The 18,784-nt window shown below is 43.4% G+C and overlaps 4 protein-coding genes across 4 annotated transcripts; 3 read left to right on the forward strand and 1 right to left on the reverse strand.

Moving 5' to 3' along the window:
• Positions 1–210: 210 nt before the first annotated feature.
• On the reverse strand, positions 211–2,813 carry LOC142750918 (uncharacterized). The gene is made up of 2 exons (XM_075859893.1): positions 1,756–2,813; positions 211–1,236 (listed from the first exon to the last, which is right to left on the reverse strand). The coding sequence occupies exon 2, from the start codon at positions 1,117–1,119 to the stop codon at positions 214–216; it is 906 nt and encodes a 301-aa protein (XP_075716008.1). The 5' UTR covers positions 1,120–1,236; positions 1,756–2,813; the 3' UTR covers positions 211–213.
• Positions 2,814–8,435: 5,622 nt separating this feature from the next.
• LOC142750317 (histone H2A-like) lies at positions 8,436–8,825 on the forward strand. The gene has a single exon (XM_075859314.1). The coding sequence runs from the start codon at positions 8,436–8,438 to the stop codon at positions 8,823–8,825; it is 390 nt and encodes a 129-aa protein (XP_075715429.1).
• A 2,958-nt stretch (positions 8,826–11,783) lies between these two features.
• LOC142750318 (histone H2A-like) lies at positions 11,784–12,173 on the forward strand. The gene has a single exon (XM_075859315.1). The coding sequence runs from the start codon at positions 11,784–11,786 to the stop codon at positions 12,171–12,173; it is 390 nt and encodes a 129-aa protein (XP_075715430.1).
• Positions 12,174–15,221: 3,048 nt separating this feature from the next.
• Positions 15,222–15,611, forward strand: LOC142750319 (histone H2A-like). Its single transcript, XM_075859316.1, has one exon. It carries the CDS (start codon positions 15,222–15,224, stop codon positions 15,609–15,611), a length of 390 nt encoding a protein of 129 aa, XP_075715431.1.
• Positions 15,612–18,784: the final 3,173 nt, after the last annotated feature.

The raw sequence follows: 18,784 nt of genomic DNA on the forward strand, positions 1-18,784 counted from the left end.
CATAGGATGTTCTTCAAGATGGAGGGGTTCTACTAAGGCTTGGTAGTCTTGGCCTCGTATCCCTGGGCGAGCATGACACCACAGCAGGGTTTCGGTACCGGGTTTCAGGATCACTGGACGGACATCTCTAATGCGGGCACGGCGGATCTCTCCTCTGACGTTGGCAAACTTCTGCTGAGCGCACAGCACACGAATAGTCTGTTGGATTACTTTCTACGCAGAGTGTGAAGCTGTTGGCAGGGATCGGTGTAGGGCATCTAGCATTTCCCCATAACAATTCCTTAGGATGTTCATTCCGAGCACCACTGGAGGCATATCTTCATCATGGACCTTTACTACGATCACACCTTGCTGTGTTAGGTTAGTCTCTCCCACTTGAACGGTGGGTTCCCAGTAACCTTGCAGGGGTACTGTCTCACCATTGCTTGCAATAACATTCAGCCAAACTTCTGGTGGCTGCATCAATAGGTTGCGGCTCCAGTATTTCTCAAACATGGCTTTCTGTATGGTGGTGACTTGCGAACCAGTGTCCAGCAGAGCTGTAAGGGGTACCCCATTAATGTGGATGGTGACTAATGGATGGGGCCCGACATACCTGGTCAGCCAATTTGGATCTTCTGGACCTAGTGTTCTTCCACCCGAGGGATGTTCTTTTGACCGCCAGCACTCTCTCTCCACATGACCACTTTTGTGGCAGTGTCTGCAGATGGGCCTTCCATGCGTATCAAACCTGTCTGTAGGCAATCTTCCAGATCTCCTGTAGTATCCCTTGCTCGCACTGTCAGTAGGACGACTCCTATGCTGTGGGGACTCACACTCTGGCTGAGGACGCATCTCTAACTGTTCAAGCTTATGACACACCTTCTCCAAGCTCTTAGTCAGGATTGCGACTTGGTCCTTTAAATCAGCCACTGCATCTGGAATATGTACTTGTGCACCCTGGGCAGCAAGGAGAGTATTTCCTGGAGACACAGGACACATGAGCTTAGCATCTCCATAACCGTCAGCAGGACACACAGCAAATTTGGTTGATTCTTGGTTTAGTTCTACCCCCAGGATTCTGATGGACAATTCTTTAAAATCCAGGAACGTACTTTCAGGACGTTGAGCAGACAGCATCTTTAGTTGACTTTTCAGAGACTTTGTTTCAGCTCCTTCAATAAAGTGCTCCCGCAGTGTGTTATCTGCATTCTGTGCTTCACGTGGGTCCACTTCTATAACGGCCCTCAGTGCCTCCTGTAGGGATAAAGCATAGTCTCTAAGGGACTCACCGGGCTGTTGTTTCTTGCTAAAGAAGCGCATTTTCAATTCTGATACTGTCCTGGTTTCAAAGGTGACCAGTAGTCTTTCAAGAATGCAGCGCCCCCTATTTCAAGAATGCAGCGCCCCCTAGCTGGCCAATGAGAATTTCCACCTTCTGTTCTGTTGACACTGGATATAACCGGAACATAGCAAGCATTTTCCCTTTAAATTCTCTCAGGGTATGTGATTCACCTTTGTAGCGGGGGAGGCCAGGGTGCTCCAAAATAATACGGCATGGTCAGCGGCATTATATGCCTGGTTGTGGGTGATCCACCTCGGCTGGGGGAGCCGTTATCGCTGTCGTCAGACATTTCTAATATAAATTCCTATCGTTGCCCCTAGCAACGAGATGCTCAGTAGCAGAATGTGTAGTAAGTCTCTTATTTGTGCTCACTGATGCGACAAGTTCATCTTTACTTGGGCTGAATTGTAAAAACTTTCAGCGGTACTCACTGTTTTGGAGCTGGAACCTCTTTCTCTGTCTTTTTGGAATATAAGCGGCCGCTGTGACTCAGATTCTGTACTTTCAAGATGGCGGCGCCCATCTACTTCCGGTGGTTCCGGCTGGTTTCTCCTTCCCCACTGCAACAGTAGGTAGGAACTTTGGTTCCACTGTAGTGGTCTGTAACATGAGGTTCCTTGCTGTTGCTGGGCAGATTCTCTGCTTTCCCGCCTTCAAGTGAGCGAGGGTGGAACTAAGAGCAGTTGTGATGCAGCAAACAATTCAATGCAAACAGTCTCTAATGCCACTTTTGTTCTGCTAAAACAATGATCAATTCAATGTAAAAGTCTCTAATCACATTCACTGTCAGTACAGCAATTTCTATCACAAGTTCCATAAGTAACACCGTCTTTCCAAGATGGCTGCTTAACCCCACATGTGCTGGTGATAATTTCTTGCCACAATAAAGTCTCTTTAGCAGGCACAGAGGTGTATTAATCCTGTTCGTGACTCCAATTTATGTGCAACAGCCCGATGGGGATGAGGGAAAGTGCAGAGACCAATGTTGGGAGTTGTAGTACTCACGGTGGCTGTAGTCCTCTCACACTCCTGCGGAGCTGGCACAGTGAAGGAGGGGGATCTGCATATGTATGGGTGGTAGTTGTTGATTCCCCCTGGGGCACACCCTGTGGTGCTGTCTCCTGGTGGATGGGATATGGGGTGCCCTTGTTGTTAGTGGGTGCAGTGCAGAGTAACACGCAGGAGACGGTGATGTAACTTGGTATAATAATAACTCACAGTTTCTTTACTGGAAGATTGCAGGCTGCAGATTGGCTCCACATAGAAGTTATTATCCAGCTAGGGCAGGCGGGATGAGGCAGGCGGAGGCAGTTTCCTATCTGCAAGCAGCAAAATGAACTTTCTTCTCTCTTGCTTTCCTTCTCTTTACGCAGGTTTGTTTCCCTGTATTAATTTCTAGTTCAGGCCAGAAGCTTTCTGAACTAAATATGCTGTGAGGCCCAGTATTATTTCAGCTCTCCTCACAGGCTGTCTTCCCTCGTTCCTCTCCTGGAACCGACTCCTCCACAACTTTCTGCTGCAAAGCCTCATGGGAACTGCCTCCGGCCCTCCTCTCCAGCCACACCCTTTACAGGCTGGAAAAATAGATTGTAATGACAATTCTGCATCACTAGGTGGCAGCATAACACAACATATAACATTATGTTCAATGCATTACAATGTAAACAATACTCCTCTATGGTATTGTCAGGACACTACATTTAGAGAACTCCAACCCATTCACACTGATCCGAGATTTCTGTACTAAGAATGTTTGGTCTGGTTTCCAGCGACCGAAATCTCTCAGCTGTGTCAGAGGTTTAAGCTTTCTATAGAGTTCTTTTATTCAGTGATAACCCAAGATCAAGACTTTACCAATGTCATCTTCTTACATGTATAATAATCTATGACATAAGAAAATAATTTTGACTGGATTGGGAAATCCAGATGATCATCCCATAAAATAGGCCTACGCTGGGAGAGACCATAGACTGCTATAAGGATCCTATATACACAGATCTCTAGGAATACGTCTTTTTTAAAACTGTCTGAAACAAGCGTTGCCCCACCTTGAGGTTATGGAGATCAGCACCTGTGGACGGGAACCCATTTTCAAATCGCCTGTTAGGCTGGGTTTCCACGTAGCGTTAACGCTGAGGAATTTCCGCAATGGAATTCTGTGTGGAAAGTCCGCAGCATTTACAGTAGCTGCAAAGATCACGAGACTGAACAAATCTCATCCACATGATGCAGGAAAAAATCGGATGCAAAACGTTTCATATATTGACCTGCGGTGCAGTTATTTTAATCAGCAGAATGTCAATTTATGCTGCGGAATCGCTTCAGTTTTTTTGCAGTTTTTTTCCCCATTAAATTCAGTTGGAGGATATGGAGGACGTCGCCCTTTTTTTCAAGAATAAGAGGATGCCAGTTTTCATAAATTTGCCCTAACAGTTAAGGCCAGTTTTTGTCACGTTTGTGATGTATATTTTTTGTGTATTGCTAAGAAGGCTTCTTGTCCTATATACTAAACGTGTCCATAGGTCTCCATTAGCTTATTGAGGCCAAGAGCGTGTCCTATTGGGCTCCATTGGGCTGGTATACGTTGGCATACTTTTTTTTTAGGTATGGAAATGTGTAGCAGACTATGCTATGCCATACAATGGGATCCTGCAAAAAGTTGCATACTGCGTGGTACATTGTTTAACATGGAGCCTCGGGGTGACGTGTGACACTCTATGGTATATAGAAAACAAGGTGTAAGGTGGCGCTGTGACAAAGCTGGAGTTATACTCCTAAAGGGTGCTCAGCTTCCAAGGGTTGACTCCAATCCTATTCCGTAGTACAAGCAAAAAGAAAATAAGTAAAAAAATAAACAAACGCATTCTGTGGTATATTTTACAAGCGTTCATTCAACATATACGTCATTGGCTTTTTAATTACTTTTCATGACGTAAAACGGGTGTCATAATAGCCCATGGATGATGTATGCCTGTGACAAATGTCTACTCGTGGCATCTGTCACCTATAGGCTATTATGGGATCCGGTTAACATATACGTATCTCCAGGTTAGACCATCAATATCTGATCGGTGGGGGTCTTATTCTCAACACCTTCGTCTATCAGCTGTTTGAAGAGGCCGTGGCGCTCTAGTGAGCACTGCATCCCCATCATTCCTTACACTGCTCCATACTGTACAATGACGTCACACTCGTAGCAACAGAGCGCAGTATTGCAGCCTGAAAAATTGAGGAATATATTTTTTTTCCATTCCCCTACAAAAAAAGAAGTAATTATATTATCTCCCTTACCACTTCAACCATATGTGTGCTAAAATCTTAATTGGACACATTTACTAACACAATTGTATCCAGCCTGGACCCGAGACCGATACATTGTAGCAAACTACCAGAGAGATTTGTGCTACTGATGTATTTAGCTCATAGAGTATTGTCTACACTGAACTCAATTGTATCCACTTCTCAGCTGCGAGCAGGACAAGGTATGTACGAGTTTGCAGCCTTTGAATGTAAACCAGAGTGTTCCCATTCACTGACAATGAAAATGGTGAAGAATTGAAACACAAAGGGGCAGATTTACTAATACCATCTTGGTTTTTTTCGGGTCCCCTGAAGAACCCCATTAAATTCAGACAGCTATCAATTAAACTAGAGGCACCAAATTTATCATAGCGGCTCATGCTGGATGATAAATGTCACGCACTTCTGTCTAACTTTATACCACCGCTTGGCTGACACTGTAGACCACTTTGTTGCGCCACATTTTTGGTGCAATTTGGTTCATCTCAAGACGCCCCCTGTCCCGATAAGCAAGCCCCTTTCCTGGGCATGTCGCATACATCTGTTTTTAGCGTATTTCAATGATAAATGTGTCTTAAATGTGTTTTTGCCAAAAAGATGGGGCAACAGGCTAGTATTATGATGCAACACCAATAGTAAATCGGCCCCAAAGTATAAAAAGCTGTGTTGTAGGGAAAGAAATAAATGTCTGCATTTTTAGAAATCAAGAGGACTGCAGGACAGTGTGATGTATAACTTCCGATTTATCTCCGTTCCTTTGAATAGAGATGTCGCCCCCTCCTTCCTGTCGCCTTAGGCACAGGCTTCCTGGTAATAACAGCAGATATGAAGGGGTCTCTGAAGTTGGACTTCGGGCAATAAGATAATCCCCGATCCAACTTTAATTTGAAAAGGTGTTGTCTTCATGAGTTTACCCTTTAATAGCAGCATCGCTAGGTTTCCTTCTTCGCACTGCTGTACAGAGAAACTTTTGGAGAGGATCCAGGACTTGTTCCCTTCCTCAGACAGAGACTCTGAACATTGTGATGAAGGAGCATGCAGGGAAACGAGGGAGGAGGCAGTCTGAATTTTTAATCAGTGTCCGTTACAAACTTATATAACCTTTTACTATTCTGTAAAATAAATGCTAACAATTAAAAGTTGTAGGGTGCCCTTAAAGTGAATGTCAACCCTTAAAGGCCATTTATTTTCAAAATATTTTCCAATTATATCTTAATAGCGATGAAGGAAAGTAAATTATGCCATTCTGGTTGCCTTGAGGCAACACTAGGGGGAGCTTGCATCCAGTTATACATAGAACTCCATAATAACACAGTATGCAGGAAGCTCCTAAGCTCCCCCTAGTGGCAGCTGCATACAGCCAGCATGTTGTATTTTAAAGTGAAGGTGTCGCGAAAACATTTTTTTTAATATAAATTTGCTTTTAGTATGTTATTAAAATACATTTTATTTATTTGTGTTTTTGTGTTGTACTTTTTTCTTTTTTCTTTCTTTTACTTCAATATGGGGGCTGCCATTTTTTTTTCATCTCTGCATGTGTCGATTAACGACACATACAGAGATGGAATACGGCACATACATCCCCATAGAGAATGCGAACAGGAGCCGTTCCATTCACTATAGTGTACGCCGTCTGTGTGGGAACGGCGCATGCGCCGCTCCCAAACAGTCCAAAAGGAAGGTCTTCGGCAGAGCAACATCCGGCGCCATTTTCATGTGGACCGGATGCCGCGGCCGGAAGTAAGATGACTTCTTCTGGTCGCGGCTTCAGGACATATGTTCCAGGCAGCGAAGATGCGAGGAGCAGGATCGGAGGCAGCAGAGGCGGCAGGAGCAGGTAAGTTATGTTTGTGTATGTGATGTGTGTATTATGTTCGTGTTATACTGTCTGATTACCACTGTATCTAATCCTCCTACACTGTGTCCGCCATTTTCTGAGCGAATGCACAGTGTAGGAGGATTAGAAGATTCAACCACCTCCTTCTCCTGGCACTAGCCAGGATAAGGGAGGGGGGATTGTGTGAGCTCCCTAGAGCGTGTGTGTCTACACCAAATTTGCAGCATAAAGCAATGAGGTTGCTTTACCACATTGCAATGCTGCAATTTTGGGAATTGCTCCCTCTAGTGACCAGCACATTGAAATGTTATAAATTAGAATCTAATTTATAATTGAAAAAATTAAAACAATGTTTAATCACTTAAATACTAACTGTTTCACTGAAAAAATAAAAATAAATTTATAGCGACACATTCCCTTTAAATCCATATCTACGGAGCTCTGTGTCATGAAAACGGAGCTCTGACCGCCATAAAGATATAATAAAAAAAAAATCTGCACAGAATGTTAAACCTAAACGTGTCCGAAGATGTTTGTTTTAGTAAATACTGGCATTAGCAATAAAATAACAATTCTGGAGCATCTTTGCTTAGAATTCTGTACTGTGCCATACCTCTGTAATTCTTCCTGGAAAAGTACGAATAATTGAAAACTGGGTATTTTGATTCCCCTTGCCATTGGAGCGTGTCAAAACAGACATGTCAGGAGAGCTTATAACTCTATTTAACCCCTTCCTGCACTTGGACGTATTATTAATCCATATTGCAGTGTGTGGGCTGTAAAATAGAGAGAGTTCTGATTCCTGCCATTTTCAATAGTGACTGGGGCTCCCTCTGTCACTCCCTTGGTTCCATGCAGCCGGGGCTCTAACAATGGCCCCTAGCCCTGCCATGACTATATGCCTATTAGGTATGCCAAAGCATTATGGAAGCGATCAATAGATCACATTGTGAAGTCCCCCATTGTGCAAAAGTATTACAAAAATACACAATCGTAACAACCATATAATGAAGTTAACATGTTATTCATGCCGCACGGTAAAAAATAGACGGCAAAATAGTTTTTTTGGAACTGCTTTTTTTCCCATTCCCCAAAATGTACGGCATTTACTTGTCACCATGAGGTATCAATAACACATTAACATTATTATATGGGTCGTTTCATTTGAGGAATTTTTTTTATACTTTTGCACAATAAGTGGTGTAATAGCAGGTGTTACGTTGCAGCATAATTTGCGTGAATTTCAGTCATAAATTATGGTAAATCTGTCAGTCTGCTGAGGCCTCATCGCGCCCATGAAACCATGATAGTGAGGGACATGGAGGGAAAGAGATAAATGTCTCCATTTGTAGAAATCAAGAAGACTGCAGGACAATGTGATGTATATTTTCTTATTTATCCCCATTCCTGTCTGTGAGTTCTTTATACTGAATGTGTCTGAATCCCATGAGGTAAAACACTTTGTATTTACTGGTTTGGATTTGAATAGAGATCCATATCCGATTGTACGTGGCGGCTCTAGTTTGATTTATAGGATTTGAGTGAATTCTGGTGTCCAGTTATAGCTTTTGTTTTACTAAGAAAAGTTAAAGTTAAGGAGCAGGACGGTGGATAATATACAGGACTGAAGGGTCAGGAAGTAAAAAACTGGACATCTCCTGCTGTTTGTGATGTCCTGAAGCTAAATTGAATTTCCACCAATCAGAGTGCAGAACAGGTCATTTAAATGAAGCAAATTAAACATCTCTTTCTAACTGTAATATTATAAATCTGACTTGGAATTCCACCAATCAGAAAGCAGCACCACCCAGAAGAGCCAATTAAAACCACCCCTGAGGTAATAGTCAGGCTGACTGTGAGGTCATGACTTGGAATTGCACCAGAGAGCAGCACTGGGTATAAATAGCAGCCGCCACCTGCTCTGCTCATTCTGGATTATTGTTTTATGCAGTAGTCCTTTTGTTTCTTGTGAACATGTCAGAAAGAGAAAGTCTGAGAGGAAAGAGAAGAGCCACAGCCAGGAGCAGAACATCCAGGGCTGGCCTGAAGTTTCCAGTTGGCCGTATACACCGCATTCTGAGGAAACGGAATTACAGCAGACGCTTCAGTTCTGATGCTCCAGTGTTCCTGGCCGCTGTGATGGAGTATATGACTGCAGAGATCCTGGTTGGCGCCGGCATCGCAGCCCTACGTCGTAATAGCTGCCGCATTACACCTCGTCACCTACAGCTGGCAATGCATCGAGATGTGGAGCTGGACGAGCTGCTTAAAAATGTCATCGTAGCGCAGGGGGGCATCGTGCCCAAGATCCAGGCCGAGCCCCGCTGGTACGTCCAGATAAACCAACGCTCTCCAGGCATCTAAAAGCCTCTCTTATTGACCCAAAGGCCCTTTTAAGGGCCACCTACATGTACTAAAGAGCAGATACCTGTGTTATTATGTGTGTGTTATTAAGACTATTGTCTGTGTGTGTGTGTGTGTGTGTGTGTGTGTGTGTGTGTGTGTGTGAGTGTGTGTGTGTGTTATCATGTGTGTATTTTTGTGTGTGTCTTTTTATGTTTGTTATTATGTGTATTTGTATGTGTGTGTTATTGTGTGTGTGTGTGTATTATTATGTGTGTGTTATTATGTGTGTGTTATTATGTGTGTGTAATTATGTGTGTGTTTTAATATGTATGTTATGTGTGTGCAGGGCTGGCTCCAGCTTTATGTGGGCCCTTGGGCGACACAGTCTTAGTAGGCCCCTTTGCGGGTGAACTCACAGGGGCAGTAATATGGCAGAAATCATCACTTTGTAACCCCATATAGATGTTAGGCCCTGTTTTTTTCCCCATAGAAAAGTTAAGCCCCCAGTTTGTACCCCCATAAACTTAGTGCCCTCTGTAGATAGTGCCACACAGCCCCCCTCCAAGGTAGTGCCACACAGCCTCCTCTTCCCAGGTAGTGCCACACAGCCCCCTCCCAGGTAGTGCCACACTGCCCCCTCTTCCCAGGTAGTGCCACACAGCCCCCTCCTCCCTGTTAGTACCACACAGCCTCTGGGTGTGAAGTTATCTATCAGCCTTAAAGGAACACTCCGGGCAAAATGTACAAACTTGTGTTATTACGGATGCATGGCACAGGGATTTTCTATTGAAAGGTCTTTCTATTCCTGTGTCATGCACATCCCCCTCTGGCTCTGGACTTGGTATTACCCAATGCCTCAGTATTTCCTGGGATATTCCTTTAACAGTTCATATGTAATATTAAACTTATTTAAAATATGTAAGTATATTTAAATATGATTAAGTCTACCCCACTGTTCAATCCTATCTCTGTCCACAGCTTGGCCCATGAGGTGGATGTACTTGCACGTTTCTTATATTTTTCCAGTCCACCATGGAAGTACTTGCATGTTTTTTATATCTTTTTCTTATCCACCATGGCCTTTAAGTTCCCCCACAAGTACAAATCGAATGGGCCAACTATGGAAACTATGAAGCTCACTATTTTCTATGTAACAACTAATTCACACACAATGTTTGGTAGAACAAAATTCATCTATGGTTGGAGATGATTGTAATAACCAATTGTTTATGAAAAATAAACTTTGAATGCAATTAATAGTGGACATGTAGTTGTTCTTTATAGCTGGAGGATAGGCCCTAAGAATCGTAATCTGAAGGTATCTCAATACCTTCACATACGGTTGTCACTTGTCCCTTTGTATTTGTACTCATAAGACCTCATAGAGTTTTACATTTTATGAAGACTAGGGCCTCATGTACATGTATGGTGGCACACGGCGTAAAACTGACCCACAGAGACTCCGGGTCTAACCATATCGGGTCCGTGCACACTAAAAAGTTTCTAAACCGTTACAGTACTCAGCTGAGACAGTTTTACTACGGCCACATTTAGTTCTTACTCGGACTTCACAGTCTGCCGCCACTATTAGGTGAAGCATTTGGATTTGTACAACTATTGAACTCAACAGGTTCTGTAAAATTCTCTATGCAATGAGCTCATGAGAAGAGACACGCCCCTTTGACTAGCGGACTGGTAACACCCACTTGTCAATTTATTAATAAACTTCTAGGAGTAACAGCGGAATGGCACATCGCAGTTCTAAGAAAAGACGCTCTAGAATTGGGGTTTTATTGGGAATACAAGTATTCACTAAAACAGACATGTCAGGAGAGGTGACCGGTCCTCTTTAAAAGGTAAATCCTTACAGTGGCCCCCAGGCCTGCCATGACTATATGCCTATTAAGTATGCCAAAGCATTATGGAAGCGATCAATAGATCACATTGTGAAGTCCCCCATTGTGCAAAAGTATTACAAAAATACATAATCATAACAACCATATAATGAAGTTAACATGTTATTCATGCCGCACGGTAAAAAACAAACGGCAGAATAGTTTTTTTGGAACTGCTTTTTTTTCCCATTCCCCCAAAATGTACGCCATTTACTTGTCACCATGCGGTATCAATAACACGTTAACATTATTATACGGGTCATTTCGTTTGAGGATTTTTTTTTATACTTTTGCACAATAGGTGGTGTAATAGCAGGTTTTACGTCGCACCATAATTTGCGTGAATTTCAGTCATAAATTATGGTAAATCAGTCAGTCTGCTGAGGCCTCATCGCGCCCATGAAACCATGATAGTGAGGAACATGGAGGGAAAGAGATAAATGTCTCCATTTATAGAAATCAAGAAGACTGCAGGACAATGTGATGTATATTTTCTTATTTATCCCCATTCCTGTCTGTGAGTTCTTTATACTGAATGTGTCTGAATCCCATGAAGTAAAACACTTTGTATTTACTGGTTTGGATTTGAATAGAGATCCAAATCCGATTGTACGTGGCGTCTCTAGTTTGATTTATAGGATTTGAGTGAATTCTGGTGTCCAGTTATAGCTTTTGATTTACTAAGAAAAGTTAAAGTTCAGGAGTAGGATGGTGGATAATATACAGGACTGAAGGGTCAGGAGGTAAAAAACTGGACATCTCCTGCTGTTTGTGATGTTCTGAAGCTACATTTAATTTCCACCAATCAGAGTGCAGCACTACTGGTCATTTAAATGAAGCAAATTAAACATCTCTTTCAAACTGTAATATTATAAATCTGACTTGGAATTCCACCAATCAGAAAGCAGCACCACCCAGAAGAGCAAATTGGAACCTCCCATGAGGTAATAGTCAGGCTGACTGTGAGGTCATGACTTGGAATTGCCCCAGAGAGCAGCACTGGGTATAAAAAGCAGCCGCCGCCTGCTCTGCTCATTCTGGATTATTGTTTTATGCAGTAGTCCTTTTGTTCCTTGTGAACATGTCAGATAGAGAAAGTCTGAGAGGAAAGAGAAGAGCCACAGCCAGGAGCAGAACATCCAGGGCTGGCCTGAAGTTTCCAGTTGGCTGTATACACCGCTTTCTGAGGAAACGGAATTATGGCAGACGCTTCAGTTCTGATGCTCCAGTGTTCCTGGCCGCTGTGATGGAGTATATGACTGCAGAGATCCTGGTTGGCGCCGGCATCGCAGCCCTACGTCGTAATAGCTGCCGCATTACACCTCGTCACCTACAGCTGGCAATGCATCGAGATGTGGAGCTGGACAAGCTGCTTAAAAATGTCATCGTAGCGCAGGGGGGCATCGTGCCTAAGATCCAGGCCGAGCCCCGCTGGTACGTCCAGATAAACCAACGCTCTCCGGGCATCTAAAAGCCTCTCTTATTGACCCAAAGGCCCTTTTAAGGGCCACCCACATGTACCAAAGAGCAGATACCTGTGTTATTATGTGTGTGTTATTAAGACTATATTGTGTGTGTGTGTGTGTGTAATCATGTGTGTATTTTTGTGTGTGTCTTTTTATGTTTGTTATTATGTGTATTTGTATGTGTGTGTTGTTGTGTGGTGTGAGTATGTGTGTGTGTGTGTTTTTTTATGTATGTGTTATTATGTGTGTGTGTTATTATGTGTGTGTAATTATGTGTGTGTACCTATGTGTGTGTTTTAATATGTATGTTATGTGTGTGCAGGGCTGGCTCCAGCTTTATGTGGGCCCTTGGGCGACACAGTCTTAGTAGGCCCCTTTGCGGGTGAACTCACGGGGGCAGTAATATGGCAGAAAACATCACTTTGTAACCCCATATAGATGTTAGGCCCTGTTATTTTCCCCATAGAAAAGTTAGGCCCCCAGTTTGTACCCCCATAAACTTAGTGCCCTCTGTAGATAGTGCCACACAGCCCCCCTCCAAGGTAGTGTCACACTGCCCCCTCTTCCCAGGTAGTGCCACACAGCCTCCTCCCCCGAGGTAGTGCCACACAGACCCCTCCCCCCAGGTAGTGCCACACAGCCCCCTCCTCTCTGTTAGTACCACACAGCCTCTGGGTGAGAAGTTATCTATCAGCCTTAAAGGAACACTCCGGGCAAAATGTACAAACTTGTGTTATTATGGGTGCATGGCACAGGGATTTTCTATTGAGAGGTCTTTCTATTCCTGTGTCATGCACGTCCCCCTCTGGCTCTGGACTTGGTATTACCCAATGCCTCAGTATTTCCTGGGATATTCCTTTAAGAGTTCATATGTAATATTAAACTTATTTAAAATATGTAAGTATATTTAAATATGATTAAGTCTACCCCACTGTTCCATTAGGTCAGTGATTCCCAAACTTTTTCAGTCCAGCAAATACCAAGCCAGATAGAGACCATACGGAGGATCCATACCAAGTCTATGGGCAGATAATCAATCCTATCTCCGTCCACAGCTTGGCCCATGAGGTGGATGTACTTGCACGTTTCTTATATTTTTCCAGTCCACCATGGAAGTACTTGCATGTTTTTTATATCTTTTTCTTATCCACCATGTCCTTTAAGTTCCCCCACAAGTACAAATCGAATGGGCCAACTATGGAAACTATGAAGCTCACTATTTTCTATGTAACAACTAATGCACACACAATGTTTGGTAGAACAAAATTCATCTATGGTTGGAGTTGATTGTAATAACCAATTGTTTATGAAAAATAAACTTTGAATGCAATTAATAGTGGACATGTAGTTGTTCTTTATAGCTGGAGGATAGGCCCTAAGAATCGTAATCTCAAGGTATCTCAATACCTTCACATACGGTTGTCACTTGTCCCTTTGTATTTGTACTCATAAGACCTCATAGAGTTTTACATTTTATGAAGACTAGGGCCTCATGTACATGTATGGTGGCATACGGCGTAAAACGGACCCACAGAGACTCCGGGTCTAACCATATCGGGTCCGTGCACACTAAAAAGTTTCTAAACCGTTACAGTACTCAGCTGAGACAGTTTTACTACGGCCACATTTAGTTCTTACTCGGACTTCACAGTCTGCCGCCACTATTAGGTGAAGCATTTGGATTTGTACAACTATTGAACTCAACAGGTTCTGTAAAATTCTCTATGCAATGAGCTCATGAGAAGAGACACGCCCCTTTGACTAGCGGACTGGTAACACCCACTTGTCAATTTATTAATAAACTTCTAGGAGTAACAGCGGAACGGCACATCGCAGTTCTAAGAAAAGACGCTCTAGAATTGGGGTTTTATTGGGAATACAAGTATTCACTAAAACAGACATGTCAGGAGAGGTGACCGGTCCTCTTTAAAAGGTAAATCCTTACAGTGGCCCCCAGGCCTGCCATGACTATATGCCTATTAAGTATGCCAAAGCATTATGGAAGCGATCAATAGATCACATTGTGAAGTCCCCCATTGTGCAAAAGTATTACAAAAATACACAATCGTAACAACCATGTAATGAAGTTAACATGTTATTCATGCCGCACGGTAAAAAATAGACGGCAGAATAGTTTTTTTGGAACTGCTTTTTTTTCCCATTCCCCCAAAATGTACGCCATTTACTTGTCACCATGCGGTATCAATAACACGTTAACATTATTATACGGGTCATTTCGTTTGAGGATTTTTTTTTATACTTTTGCACAATAGGCGGTGTAATAGCAGGTGTTACGTCGCACCATAATTTGCGTGAATTTCAGTCATAAATTATGGTAAATCTGTCAGTCTGCTGAGGCCTCATCGCGCCCATGAAACCATGATAGTGAGGGAGATGGAGGGAAAGAGATAAATGTCTCCATTTATAGAAATCAAGAAGACTGCAGGACAATGTGATGTATATTTTCTTATTTATCCCCATTCCTGTCTGTGAGTTCTTTATACTGAATGTGTCTGAATCCCATGAGGTAAAACACTTTGTATTTACTGGTTTGGATTTGAATAGAGATCCATATCCGATTGTACGTGGCGGCTCTAGTTTGATTTATAGGATTTGAGTGAATTCTGGTGTCCAGTTATAGCTTTTGATTTACTAAGAAAAGTTAAAGTTCAGGAGTAGGATGGTGGATAATATACAGGACTGAAGGATCAGGAGGTAAAAAACTGGACATCTCCTGCTGTTTGTGATGTCCTGAAGCTAAATTGAATTTCCACCAATCAGAGTGCAGAACTACTGGTCATTTAAATGAAGCAAATTAAACATCTCTTTCTAACAGTAATATTATAAATCTGACTTGGAATTCCACCAATCAGAAAGCAGCACCACCCAGAAGAGCCATTTAGAACCACCCCTGAGGTAATAATCATGCTGACTGTGAGGTCATAATTTGGAATTGCACCAGAGAAGAGCACTGGGTATAAATAGCAGCCGCCACCTGCTCTGTTCATTCTGGATTATTGTTTTATGCAGTAGTCCTTTTGTTCCTTGTGAACATGTCAGATAGAGAAAGTCTGAGAGGAAAGAGAAGAGCCACAGCCAGGAGCAGAACATCCAGGGCTGGCCTGAAGTTTCCAGTTGGCCGTATACACCGCTTTCTGAGGAAACAAAATTACAGCAGACGCTTCAGTTCTGATGCTCCAGTGTTCCTGGCCGCTGTGATGGAGTATATGACTGCGGAGATCCTGGTTGGCGCCGGCATCACAGCCCTACGTCGTAATAGCTGCCGCATTACACCTCGTCACCTACAGCTGGCAATGCATCGAGATGTGGAGCTGGACGAGCTGCTTAAAAATGTCATCGTAGCGCAGGGGGGCATCGTGCCTAAGATCCAGGCCGAGCCCCGCTGGTACGTCCAGATAAACCAACGCTCTCCGGGCATCTAAAAGCCTCTCTTATTGACCCAAAGGCCCTTTTAAGGGCCACCCACATGTACCAAAGAGCAGATACCTGTGTTATTATGTGTGTGTTATTAAGACTATTGTGTGTGTGTGTGTGTGTGTGTGTGTTATCATGTGTGTATTTTTGTGTGTGTCTTTTTATGTTTGTTATTATGAGTATTTGTATGTGTGTGTTATTGTGTGGTGTGTGTATGTGTATGTGTGTGTGTGTGTGTGTGTGTGTGTGTGTGTGTTTTATGTATGTGTTATTATGTGTGTGTTATTATGTGTGTGTAATTATGTGTGTGTACCTATGTGTGTGTTTTAATATGTATGTTATGTGTGTGCAGGGCTGGCTCCAGCTTTATGTGGGCCCTTGGGCGACACAGTCTTAGTAGGCCCCTTTGCGGGTGAACTCACTGGGGCAGTAATATTGCAGAAAACATCACTTTGTAACCCCATATAGATGTTAGGCCCTGTTATTTTCCCTATAGAAAAGTTAGGCCCCCAGTTTGTACCCCCATAAACTTAGTGCCCTCTGTAGATAGTGCCACACAGCCCCCCTCCAAGGTAGTGCCACACAGCCCCCTCTTCCCAGGTAGTGCCACACAGCCCCCTCCCCCGAGGTAGTGCCACACAGCCCCCTCCCCCCTGGTAGTGCCACACTGCCCCCTCTTCCCAGGTAGTGCCACACAGCCCCCTCCCCCCAGGTAGTGCCACACAGCCCCCTCCTCCCTGTTAGTACCACACAGCCTCTGGGTGAGAAGTTATCTGTCAGCCTTAAAGGAACACTCCGGGCAAAATGTACAAACTTGTGTTATTATGGGTGCATGGCACAGGGATTTTCTATTGAGAGGTCTTTCTATTCCTGTGTCATGCACGTCCCCCTCTGGTTCTGCACTTGGTATTACCCAATGCCTCAGTATTTCCTGGGATATTCCTTTAAGAGTTCATATGTAATATTAAACTTATTTAAAATATGTAAGTATATTTAAATATGATTAAGTCTACCCCACTGTTCCATTAGGTCAGTGATTCCCAAACTTTTTCAGTCCAGCAAATACCAAGCCAGATAGAGACCATACGGAAGATCCATACCACGTCTATGGGCAGATAATCAATCCTATCTCTGTCCACAGCTTGGCCCATGAGGTGGATGTACTTGCACGTTTCTTATATTTTTCCAGTCCACCATGGAAGTACTTGCATGTTTTTTATATCTTTTTCTTATCCACCATGTCCTTTAAGTTCCCCCACAAGTACAAATCGAATGGGCCAACTATGGAAACTATGAAGCTCACTATTTTCTATGTAACAACTAATGCACACACAATGTTTGGTAGAACAAAATTCATCTATGGTTGGAGATGATTGTAATAACCATCGCAGTTCTAAGAAAAGACGCTCCAGAATTGGGGTTTTATTGGGAATACAAGTATTCACTGCAACAGACATGTCAGGAGAGGTGACCGGTCCTCTTTAAAAGGTAAATCCTTACAATGAAAGTATATCGTATATACAGGGGTGGGCTATCTGTGGAGCACTATATACAGGGGTGGACTATCTAGTGGAGCACTATATACAGGGGTGGACTATATGTACAGGGGGGCTATATACAGGGGTGGGCTATATGTACAGGGGGGCTATATACAGGGGTGGGCTATATGTGGAGCAATATATACAGGGGTGGGCTATATCTACAGGGGGGCTATATACAGGGGTGGGCTATATCTACAGGGGGGCTATATACAGGGGTGGGTTATCTGTAGAGCCCTATGTACAGGGGTGGGCTATATCTACAGGGGGGCTATATACAGGGGTGGGCTATATCTACAGGGGGGCTACATGCATGATTGGGCTATCTGTGGAGCACTATATACAGGGGTAGGCTATATCTACTGGGGGCTATATACAGGGTTGGGCTATACGTGGAGCACTATATACAGGGGTAGGCTATATCTACAGGGGGCTATATACAGGGTTGGGCTATACGTGGAGCACTATATACAGGGCTGGGCTATATCTACAGGGGGCTATATACAGGGGTGGGCTATCTGTAGAGCACTATAGGAGGAGTTATTTGTGGGACACTATATACAGGGGTGGGCTATATGGGGGCACTATCTACAGGGGGCTCTATGACAGGCACTATCTACAGGGGGCACAGTGTGTGTGTGGAACACGGTGTATGGTGCTATTATAATTAGAGGTGCAGTGTATGGCACTATTATATTTAGTGGTGTAGTGTGTGGTATAATGATAACTTTATATTTATTTATAGGTGCAGAAATGTTGGTAAAGAAATGGACCGGGAGAAGTTATCATAGAGGTCTGGACCGGATGGAGAAAAAGAACTAGAATCTGAGACGTCACCGGTGAGTCACTTAATGTCAATGTTTATTCTGCCTCTAATCAGTAATGTAGTCACTCTATGATCTGCAGTCAGATGATGGGTGGTATGATTATGATAGGATTTATTTTTGTGAAACAGCATCTCCCAGCATATCCTCACCATTGTTCGGGCCATGCTGGGAGCTGTAGTTTTACACCGTACAAACTTGTACAGCAGGGGTTGCACTAAATGTAGCTGTATTTGTGCTGGTGCTGTATTTATGTACTGAGCTTGGTTCTGGTGTTGTGTATAGAACCATATTGCTTGTAAGATGTACAAATGTGTTACATAAAAAGCAATGACACTTCGATTGGTAGAGAAAACAAACATGGCGAGGGGGAAGGAGATGTCGGGAAAGAGGTTGTGGGGGGGGGGGGGGGGGGGCGCCAAACTGAATCTTTGCCCCGGGTGCTGGAGAACCTAGCTACGCCTCTGTATAAGAAAATAATTTTGACTGGATTCGGAAATCCAGATGATCATCCCATAAAACAGGCCTACGCTGAGGGAGACCATAGACTGCTATAAGGATGATATATACACAGATCTCTAGGAATACATGGCGTCTGTTAGGCTGGGTTTCCACGTAGCGTAAACGCTGAGGAATTTCCGCAATGGAATTCTGTGTGGAAAGTCCGCAGCATTTACAGTAGCTGCAAAGATCACGAGACTTGAACAAATCTCATCCACATGATGCAGAAAAAAATTGGATGCAAAACCTTTCATATATTGACCTGCGGTGCAGTTATTTTAATCCACAGCATATCAATTTATGCTGCGGAATCGCTTC

The sequence above is a fragment of the Rhinoderma darwinii genome, chromosome 3, assembly GCF_050947455.1.
Source record: "Rhinoderma darwinii isolate aRhiDar2 chromosome 3, aRhiDar2.hap1, whole genome shotgun sequence".
In the NCBI taxonomy this organism is placed as follows: domain Eukaryota; kingdom Metazoa; phylum Chordata; class Amphibia; order Anura; family Rhinodermatidae; genus Rhinoderma; species Rhinoderma darwinii.

Excerpts from the sequence above, each read along its gene's own strand:
- LOC142750918 (XM_075859893.1), bottom strand. The coding sequence starts at position 1,119 with ATGCTGTCTGCTCAACGTCCTGAAAGTACGTTCCTGGATTTTAAAGAA.
- LOC142750317 (XM_075859314.1), top strand. The coding sequence starts at position 8,436 with ATGTCAGAAAGAGAAAGTCTGAGAGGAAAGAGAAGAGCCACAGCCAGG.
- LOC142750318 (XM_075859315.1), top strand. The coding sequence starts at position 11,784 with ATGTCAGATAGAGAAAGTCTGAGAGGAAAGAGAAGAGCCACAGCCAGG.
- LOC142750319 (XM_075859316.1), top strand. The coding sequence starts at position 15,222 with ATGTCAGATAGAGAAAGTCTGAGAGGAAAGAGAAGAGCCACAGCCAGG.